Source organism: Nanorana parkeri, unplaced genomic scaffold, assembly GCF_000935625.1.
Source record: "Nanorana parkeri isolate BGI_ZX_2015 unplaced genomic scaffold, ASM93562v1 scaffold2952, whole genome shotgun sequence".
In the NCBI taxonomy this organism is placed as follows: Eukaryota; Metazoa; Chordata; class Amphibia; order Anura; family Dicroglossidae; genus Nanorana; species Nanorana parkeri.
Window position 1 is genome coordinate 74,080 of NW_017309220.1, and position 10,668 is coordinate 84,747.

The following is a 10,668-nucleotide window of genomic DNA, read 5'->3' on the forward strand; positions in this document are numbered from 1 at the left end:
CTCCCCCCCCCCCCCCCCGTCATCTTCCAGGGCAGCGCCTGAGAGATTAGGCAAGAAATCATACTTTCAGGGGGGACAACTTCCCCCCTGCCAAAAGACTGGTATCAGCAGGAGGAGGAGCACTCTGCAGTGCAATACCAGATATGCTCTGCAGAAACCTTAGCTCTCCCAGGTCTAAGAAGACTAATTTCTTATTGGAGCATGCCAGAAATCCTTCGGTGGATGAAAGGTCAATGGATAGCTGGTCACCAGGCATTGGTATTATGCTGCTTTGCAGTCTTCATAAGGCCCTGTATAGGACAAAACATCCTTAGATTTCCTCCAATGGTGACTGACTTACAAGGAGCATCTGGCAACTTCTATAGCCTGGATTAGAGCTGCAGCTAACTATTATTTTCAAAATCGATTAGCCGATTATTAAGTTCGATTAAATCGGTGAAACAATCAAATACATTTTTGAAAATGGCTCCAGTGATGGACTACTAGTTTGTATTGACAGGAGCAAGCTAGGAGCAAGCTTGGAGCAGTGGAATAAAAAAAAAAAAATTGTGGTGTGCAATATAGTGAAATGGAAAGTGTAAAATTATACAGCAATCAATGCAGAATATCACCAGCTATAGGAGCACAACAAATCCCAGCAATAGTACATTATAGCTGGTGGTATTCTGCATTGCACTGTATAATGTACTGTTGCTGGGTTTTGTAGTCCTCTATAGCCAGTGGTATTCGGCAGTGCACCACTGTATAATGTATTATTGCTGGGATTTGTTGTCCTCTATACAGCGCAGTGCAGACTATCACCAACTATAGAGTACAACAAATTCCAGCAATAGTACATTATACATACAGTATATAATGTATTGCTGGGATTTGTATTCCTATGTATAATTTACAGCACAACGTACCATCAGCTATAGAGGAATACAAATCCCAGCAATACATTATAGAGCACCACGTGTGGGAAAGTGCAGGCTTACTTGAGCAGTCTTCCAGCAACTTGCTTCTGAGATCAGGCCTGTCAATCTGCCGCTGTCATCCCCCCACACCTGCTCCTCCTTACTACATCTCCCCGCGTCCCTGTGCCAATGGTGGATTTGGGCGGGCGGTGAGTGTGAGGCGGGAAGGAGGTGCGGCGTGTAGAGTGTGGATGCGGGCGTACGGGTCTGGCAGCGTTGAGCGTGAGTTGGGGAGGAGGTGCGGCGCGCAGCGTGTGTGGAGCAGTGAACAGAGCCAACTGATCAGAAGCCGATTAATCGATTATTGAAAAAGTTGACAACTTTTTCAATAATCGATTATGTCGATTAGTTCTTGCAGCCCTAGCCTGGATGACAGAGCTTGTTACTAAATGGATGAGTTAGACTAAAAATGCAAGTGGCAAGTCAGGCTGCAGCCCCATACTGCCATCAGTACTACCAACCGTGTTAAACTGCCACCAGTTTATTGATGTGGTGTAACAGACACCACCAATTACAGAACACTATCTGATATGTTCAGTTTAATCGATGTGGTGTAACATAGATGCCATCAAATTACATAAGGACACTATCCGATATGCTGGGAGCATGAGCAGCAGCCAGCTGCTGTAAATGCGCCAAAGTTTACGGTTATACTATGGATGCCTGATAAGGGAAGACATGCAAGAATAACCTTGTGAGCCCCAGGGAACTCAGAAAAAAAGGTGCTTAAGCCGTTGACATGGTACAACCCTTAAAAAAGACTTGTCATGGGCTTGGTACTCTAATAACCAGCCACCCCGAAGTAGTCTAACTGTAGTTGCAGCCCCAGACGTGTAATCCGTTGCCCTGGGTTGCACTGAACTAAGTACTGTAAAAGTTATACAATTGCCTAAAGTATGAACTTGGGAATATTTCAATACTAAGATACTAACTATATCACAAACCAGTGATACTAAAGAGTAAAACTGGTCATTCTGTAGATCGTATAGTTACACAGTCCACAGAGAATCAACTGTGATGAAATGTAGATGCTGAGAGTCATACTACATCATAACAAAAAATGCTTTCAACCAAATGGTAATCAGCGATCCTGTACCTTTATGGCTATATAAATACACAAGGTATGAAATTAGATAACACATTTACTGAGGTTCATAACTACGTGACAACCAATAATACTTTTACCAAGATGGAATCGGTTAGTTCATAGATGGTGAGTTACAAAACCAACTAAAACAAAACCCTTACCGATCCCTGACTACATCATATGCAATAATGCATCACTAAAAATGGCAAATCATCCCGTCTTGTACAAGTACTCACAGAAGTAGTAAATTGGTTATGTCGGAGACAGTATATTAATACCTACTCATGAGGGATGTACAAATACTGAGATGCATAACTGCCTCCTGAACCAAAAGATGCTTTCACTAAAGCAGTTGTTTGGTTATTTCGGAGACAGCACAATACCAGCACACAAAGGTTCACTGCTACTTCAATTAACCATGATGGTTTCACTAACATCAATGATTTGGTTATTCAGAGACAGTATAGCAACACAAGGTATGCTCAAACACTGAGATTCATAACCATCTCATGAACCAATAAGGTTTACACAAAAGCAGTGAATTGGCCATCTTAGAGGCAGCATAGTAATACCAATACATAAGGTATGCCCAATGCTGAGATTTATAACTTCATTAGCCAAAGGAGCTACCACTTAAAATAAAATCGGTCTCAGAGACAGTATAGCAATACCAACACATAAGGTATGCAATACTGCGAGTCTCAATTATCTCCTGAACCAACATCCTTTTACTAAAGCAAAAATTGATTTCAGAGACAGTATGGTAATATCAACATAAAGTATGCACATACTGAGGGTCCTAACCATCTCCTGAACCAAAATTATTTTACTAAAGTAAATAAATTGGTTCTCTGTGACAGTATAGTAATAGCAATAAACAAGGTATGCACAACCACAGATCACAACTACCCCATGTACCAGTGATGCTCTCACTAAAAGCAGTAAATGGGTCATCATAGAGACAGCATAGTAACACTGATATATAAAAAGGAATGCCCAACTGTGATTCATTAACCATTTAATGAACCAATGGTGCTTTCACTAGAGCAATAAAGTGTTTATTCCAGTGACAGTATAGTGATGCCAACACAAAATGCATGCACATACCGAGAGTCTCAACTATCTCCTGAACCATATTCTTTTACAAAAGCAGAAATTGGTTTATTTCAGAGACAGTATGGTAATACCAACATAAAGTATGCACATACAAAGGGTCCTAACCATCTCCTGAACCAAAATTATTTTACTAAAGCAAATAAATTGGTTCTCAGAGGCAGTATAGTAATAGCAATAAACAAGGTATGCACAACCACTGAGACTCATAACTACACCATGTACCTGTGATGCTTTTACTAAAAGCAGTAAATGGGTCATCATAGAGACAGCATAGTAGCACCAATACATAAGGTATGCCCAACTGAGATTCAGTAACCACTTCATGAACAGATGGCGCTTTTACTAAAGCAATAAAGTGTATATTCCAGCGACAGTATAGCGATACCAACACATGACATATGTGCATCACTAAGTTCCATAACTACCTCATGAACCAAAGATGCTTTCACTAAAGCAGTAAATTGGTTATTTTGAAAACAGTACAATAATACGGCAAGGGATGCTGCATGCCCCTTCACTTAGCCACTAAATGCTTATTCATATATAGCTTCTATCCAGGTGAAATAAAGCTGTAGTAATTCAGCTAAAGAGGTCCTCATCATGGACTGCGAAAGTGCTGTACACTCTAGGTTTACAAGAAAACCGAAGGTTGCAACTAGAGCAATCAGTAAAAGGCCCCACACCTGTGAGGCAGACACACCTGGGCCGATACAATTAATGAATCGGCTCAGCCTGTAGACGAAGAAAATAACCTTCACCATGAAAAAGGGTTAGATGCTTGCTCTCATATAGAGAGAGAGAGACAAAGACTTAACCACATATAGAGAGTTAAGTCTCAAAAGCTTTAGGAGGTTGTTCATATCTGCCAAGGAAGTAAAACCTTGAAGACAAAGTAACCTCATCCAGCATCTACCTTTCTCTGGGATTTGTATCTTTATGCTTCCATGCTCGAACAGGCAAGTAAAGTATGTGAAGTTCACTTAGAGAACTATGAGGCGAGTGATTTTCACTCAACCTCATATTTCGAGCCGGCGTGTGACAATGCAACGGTCACGTCGGCTCAATAGATTGGGAAGTGAGCGAACACATACCGTCACTCACTTCTCGATCATGTCCCTGCAGAGAGCCATGACTGTCACTCACGGCTCCCTGCAGGGATTCCCCCCTCTCCGATCCCCCAGCGCTGACTGGCAGAATGGACGGGGGAGGGTACAGCTGGCTCTACCTCTAGATTGACAGCTGGCTCTGCCTATCATGCAGCTGGGTGGATCGACAGTGATGTCTGGAGCCATCTCAGCTACGGCGGTCTCAGTATACTGCGAGCTGTAGTTTGTGTCCTCCCATTGCCCTTAGGAGAACTATGGGGAAAAACAAATTACCCCATAGTTCTCCTTTAATTAGGGCTGAATGAACATTCCCCCAGCCCACGCTCAGGTGAGAGCAATCATAGCCCTCCAGCTTGTGAGCTCACACCCAGCCAGGTGGTAAATCAGTTGCTAACCGCAAAAAAAAAAAAAACCTTAGCCCTGAGGCACTGTGCTAGTGCAATCAGAAGTCCGACATCTACATATGCTAATAAGCATATATAAACCACAATATGTCTGCAGAACTATCAAGATCTGACCATCACGCTCAGTCTCTCCTTGTGAACCATCTTGAACAGAGGGTGCACCTATAACTGGCATAAAATAAGCCTCCAGTGCCACACACCAATGTTTTTTTGCAAAGGAGTCTGTAAAACATGTGTTACTGGCCTAGGTTTGCCTTGCTTATACAGAAATTGGGGAAAATCTCCAATACTCCTGTGTAACACTAACCCCATCAGTGTAGAGGTGCCCATACACTGCTCGATTCTCGTACGAGAATCGCGGGAAATCCCGCGATCGTACGAGAATCGAGCAGTGTGAACGAAGACGTGCGACCGTTTCTACTGTACGGTCGCACGTCTTTTGTCTAAGGAGCACGCTAGAAAACCAGCCGAAAATCGTACGATTTTCGGCTGGTTTGAACGGTGCTCGGGAGACAAATGCCGAACGGGCCGGTGTGCGCGTGCGCACACTGCCCGTTCAGCATTGCGGTCATCGGAAGCCCGCCCCTCAGGGGGGCGGGCTTGCAATGATCGAGAGTGCGATCTGCCTGTACAAGATAGGCAGATCGTACGTTTTTTTAATCCCTGTACAACCATCGCAAGACTAAAAAGGTGCCCATACACCTTACGATTATCGGACAAAACTTTTCGTCCGATGATCGAATAGTCGTACGATTTTCGTACGGCAGCCCCATCCTGCCCCGATGATCGCAAGAATCATTTAGCCGTAATTAACCAAAAGCACCTGGACGAAATGCGGTAATTGATTTGCCGTATTTTCGTTAGCGCAAGCGCAGTGTACATCGTACAACTTTTGACGGACGGAAACGCCAGCAACCTTACGACAATCGTACGATCTAGCAAAGTTTTCTAACATGCTTGACCGTCAAGTCGTACGATTGTACAGTATTGTCGGTCAGACACTGCAATGCACACATCCGATTATCGGACGAAAAGTCGATCGCATACGATTATCGTCCGATAATCGTAAGGTGTATGGGCACCTTAAGGTCTTGCGATGGTTGTAGAGTATATGGCCACCTTAGGAAGGAGAGATTAGGTTGCCTAATTGTCTGGGGTTGCAGCTTTGCAGATTGAAAATGTATTTGCACTGCAGCTCTTGCCTCCAATAAGCCACACCACTGGTGGAGCAACACATACAAAACCTGTCTTAATAAGAGGCACTACAACACTCAGCAACCAACACCCAAAAGGAGGATCACCTCCGAAGGGTCCCCCCCACTGTGCCCTGCTAACATGAATGGATTAAATGATCTGTATGTAGCCCTGTACTAGGGATCATTTAACCCATTCATGTTAACAGAGTATAATTGTAAATGTATTGTTGCAGGCACTCTATATGTACTATACATGTACTATATACTACATATAGAATGCACTGCAACAATAGATTTACAAGTATCCCCTGCTAACATGAATGGCTTAAATTAGGGATGCACCGATACCGGTATTTTGGTACCGATAATTTTTTTCCGGTACTTGCCGATATCAATTACCGAGTAACGGAAGTCCCATTCAGGAAGCCAGGTGGCGTGTAAAGAGTCGCCACCCGGCTTCCCGATTAACAAGAAAGTCCCCTCTTACCTTAGTATGTGCAGCCTGTCACCCCGGGGCTTCTCCAGCGAGAACGCGGCCTTCATCCGGTACCCAGCCGGAGCCGTCTGGCCAATCAGGAAGCCGGGCGCCGTCTAATGACGCGACGCCCTGCTTTCTGATTGGCCGGGAGGCCAGCTCCATGCTCTCTTGTCATGAGATGACGAGGGAGCATGAAGCCAGCTTCCCAGCCAATCAGAAAGCAGGGCGTTGCGTCATTAGACGGCGCCCAGCTTCCTGAATGGACGGCTCTGGCTGGGTACCGGACGAAAGCCACATTCTCGCTGGAGAGGCCCCTGGGGTGACAGGCTGCACATACTAAGGTAAGGTAACCTTACCTCACGAGGCCAGATTCCCGACCAATCAGGAAGCCAGGCAGCGCGTCATTACACGCTGCCCGGCTTCCTGATTGGCCGGGAAGTCGGCTCTATGCTCTCTTATCACAAGTGACGAGAGCATGGAGCCACTTCCCGGTCAATCGCGAAACCGGGCAGCGTGTAATACAAGCTGCCCGGCTTCCTGATACCGGAAGTACCCGTGCTAGGCATCGGAGCATTTGGGCGAGTACGAGTACTTGCCCAAATAATCGGAATCATTTAACTAGGGATGCACCGATACTAGTATCGATATCGGTGCATCCCTAGTTAAATGATCCGTAGTACAACTACATGTTATGAACTATTATGTACATGATCATGATTTAACCCCTTCATATTAGCAGGGGATAATTGTAACTATTACTGCAGTGTACTGGACGTGTGTACTGTATATGTACTATGGATCATGATTTAACCTATTCATGTTAGCAGGGCACAAATGTGAGCGCCTCCCACAAGCTGAGCACCGAGACGCGATGCAGCAATCCTGCCCAGCGCCGACTACAAGAGGCACCGCGTGAGGCAACAGGGATAGGAGTGAAACAGTTAGTGAGGGAAGCTGGGACGGGGCTGGCTGTAAATCTATTGCTATAGTGTATTGGACGTGTGTAATGTATATGTAGTACATACAGACAGCACACACCTCCACTACACTCCAGCAATAGAGTTACAATTCTCCCCTGCTAACGTGAATAGGTTAAATCATGATCCATAGTACATAACATGTAGTTGTACTATGGATCATTTAAAGTCACCTGTCCCTTTAAGAAAAAGTATCAGTATTTGGTATCGTCAAGTACAGGCGGGGAAGTACTTATACTTGGGCCTGAAAAAGTGGCATCGGGACATCCCTACTTGCCGATACCTTTTTTTAGTGTCATGTGACATTTTTTCTAAAACAATACAGACTAATGATTTTAGAACAGTGTTGAAGTGCCAGGGCCCAGTTCGAGCTGCAATCCTGGTAGTTCTGCTACTGACTCCAAGCTGTAGAGGGACTACAAATCCCAATGATACATTATACAGCAATGCAGAATACCAACAGCTATAGAGGACTACAAATTCCAGCAATACATTATACAGAAATGCCTAATGGCAACCAGCTATAGGAGGACAAGGGGTGTGAAATTGCTATCCCCCGGCACCCAGGACATGTAGTGCCGGGCAGGTATACATTTTGTTTTCTACATTTAGCACTGCTTCCGGCAAAGAAAGGTCAGGACGGTACTGGGACCCTCCACCTTATGGGATGCTACTGGGACGTTGAGTGAGTCAAATGTTTCTAACAATAAGCTGAGTTCACCCGGTGTCCTGTGCGGGGACTTTGCCAGGCGAAAGTCGTCCAAGTAATGCAGAACTTTCTGGCAATGTATACGGTGCTCGAGCACCCAGTGAAGGGATGTGCAAATGTGTCAAACAACCAGGGGCTGCTTTTCGACCCAAACGTCAGTTTGGTAGCAAAATAATACACAGGGGTGTGGAATTCGTATCGCCCGGGACCTGTAGTTCCGAGCAAGTGCTTTTTTCGTGTTCTAGCCCTGCTACGGACAAGTAGCAGGGCTGGTTTTCTTTTCCTGAAACGAGCGCCGCTGCGAGCGGGGGACGTGGAGTGCCGAGAGCAGGGATGGAACGTGGAGCGCTGAGAGCAGTGGGCGGGGACAGAGCATGGAGCGCTGAGAGCGGGAGGCGAGGAGTAGTGACAGGCTCTGTCACCTCCCTCAGCCTCTGCTCGTTCCTGTCACAGGAGTTCTAGCAACAGTGCCTGCTAGAACTCCTGTGTTGGAGGTGACAGGTTCAATAAAGAGTACCTGTCACCTCAAAATGCTATCAAACAGGGGGTTTCCCCAAACTTCCTGGTTGCGGGGAAGGGTACCGAGGAGTCTGGCCTCCATAAAAGAGATCACCCACTCCGCACACAGGTTGAGAACCACTGACCTAGACCAAAAAAAAAAAACTCACAGGCACATAAAGAGTAAGGTTAACTGCCTCCGGGCCGGCCGGCCGGGAGCTCTCTAGATCTGAGCGGGCGTCTTTAGACGTCCACTCAGACACGCCCCCTCGTGCTCGGCGCAGGAAATGGGCAACATTTAAAAACAGGCAGCGATGCCTGTTACCATACAAGCGATCCGCCGGCTGTAGAGCCGGCAGATCGCCTGTATGCGGTGCCGATCGGTGTGACCCCGCGCCGTTGCCCCGCTGATCCCGGGCTCCGCTGTGCCCGGTGCGAGCCCGGGATCAGCATACGGCCACTGCCACAGGGGGATCAGAGAGAGCTCGGTACACGAGCTCCCTCCGGTCCCCTCTCCAAGAATGCGGAAGTGTTGTATAATACATCACTTCCGCATTCTTGTGTCAGTCTCCAGCTTCAGAAGCTGATGGCAATCAAGTTTAGTGAAAAAAAATAAAATAAATTTTAATTTCCAACCCATACATACACTCATGCAAACATGTGTCTGGGGCGCATACATGCAAAAAAGACGATTGCGCCCATTACGCTGCACATGTTACATGTCGCCGCAAACCTCGGAATGAGAGCAATCATTCTAGGGCCATCAATCACTGATAACACTAAACTGATGATCGGTAAAAGCTTTTAAAGTGTCGCCTATGGCCAATTTTGGGTACGGTAGAGTTTTCTGCGATTTCGCAGGTGCGCGCAATTTTAAAGCTCGACATGTTTGGTGTCTATTTACCCGACCTTTTATATTTTACCAAAAAACTGGGTAATAAAATGTTTTCTAACAATGTTAAAAAAAAACAAAAACTTTTTTTTCCCAAAATTTTCTGCAATTTTTCCCAATTATAGTAAAAAATAAAACCAGTGGTGTTTAAATACCACCAAAAGAAAGCTCTATCTGCCCCCAAAAAAATGGTATAAAAGTCATTTCAGTACAGCGTTGCATGACGGAACAAACATCATACCCCAGCTCTGAATACTGAAAAATGGCCTGGCCAGGAAGGGGGTGTAAACACCTGGTCTTCAAGTGGTTAAACAAGAATCAAAAGGCCACCAAGTTTTTTTTAGCGTCTAACAGTGGTATGACTGTTCAGGCTACCATCGTCCTCCATAGAGGATGGTGCAATCCAATGACGTTTACTGTAACCTTGCCGGATATAGCGTGATACACGTGACCCATTCATACACTTATTCAGCTTTTCAGCCTCAACCGGCCAAAAACAACTAAATGCAGCTATAAATCTGTGTTAATGCACCAAGACTCTAATCATCACTTACAGCAAGCACAATTATCCCAGATACACTTAATTTGAGTAGGACAACTATACCCATACGGAAATAGACTAAATGCTATGAACATGGAAAGAAGCAGATTTGAAGTGTGTCACGCAGGCCTCGGTCCCAGGGAGCGTAATGCTTTATTACAAAAACTGTAAATCACCCGGAATAAAGATTAGAAAAAAATAATACTATACCTTGCAGGCTCCGCCTCGTGGCAAGGAAGCCAACATACGGCCGACAATTCTACTAGCGTTCAGCATTGCAACTTTGTAGGACAACCAGCAAGGCGCAGGGATTAAGCTGTAGACCTGTGAAATGTACAGCTACAAACAGGCACTCACGCTGCCCCACTTCTAGAAATATCTTGACCACGTGGGCGTGACTACAAAGTTCACGGCTGGGAGGGGTAGTTCTCATTCTCCGCCCTGTGATGTCCTGGTGCTGCCTGTTTATTTAGCCTGCCTATAAATAACAAAGATATCCCGCAAACTCTAGTTACGTGGCAATCGGGTGATTTATTAAATATTCTTATTGTGCTACAAGTAGTTGAAATTCACTGCGGCTAAGTTAAGATATCAATAAGCGATACAGGCATTTTTAAGACGAGAGAGTCCAGGTCCTTGCTGGGCCTTCGGCGTCAAGGTCATCAGGGACGGGAAGTGCTCAGAATCCAGCGTGGTTAAAGGGTTGCG

General features: G+C 45.4%; 1 protein-coding gene across 1 annotated transcript in view; it reads right to left on the reverse strand.

The window, feature by feature from the left end:
* The window catches only part of HSPA9 (heat shock protein family A (Hsp70) member 9), a gene marked incomplete at its 3' end in the record, with an annotated part of 84,013 nt that extends 73,740 nt beyond the window's left edge, over positions 1 to 10,273 (reverse strand). Inside the window, exon 1 of the mRNA XM_018574419.1 lies at positions 10,171 to 10,273. Coding sequence (XP_018429921.1) covers positions 10,171 to 10,236 — 66 coding nt within the window. The remainder of the gene's footprint in view (positions 1 to 10,170) is intronic.
* Between the last annotated feature and the right edge of the window lie 395 nt (positions 10,274 to 10,668).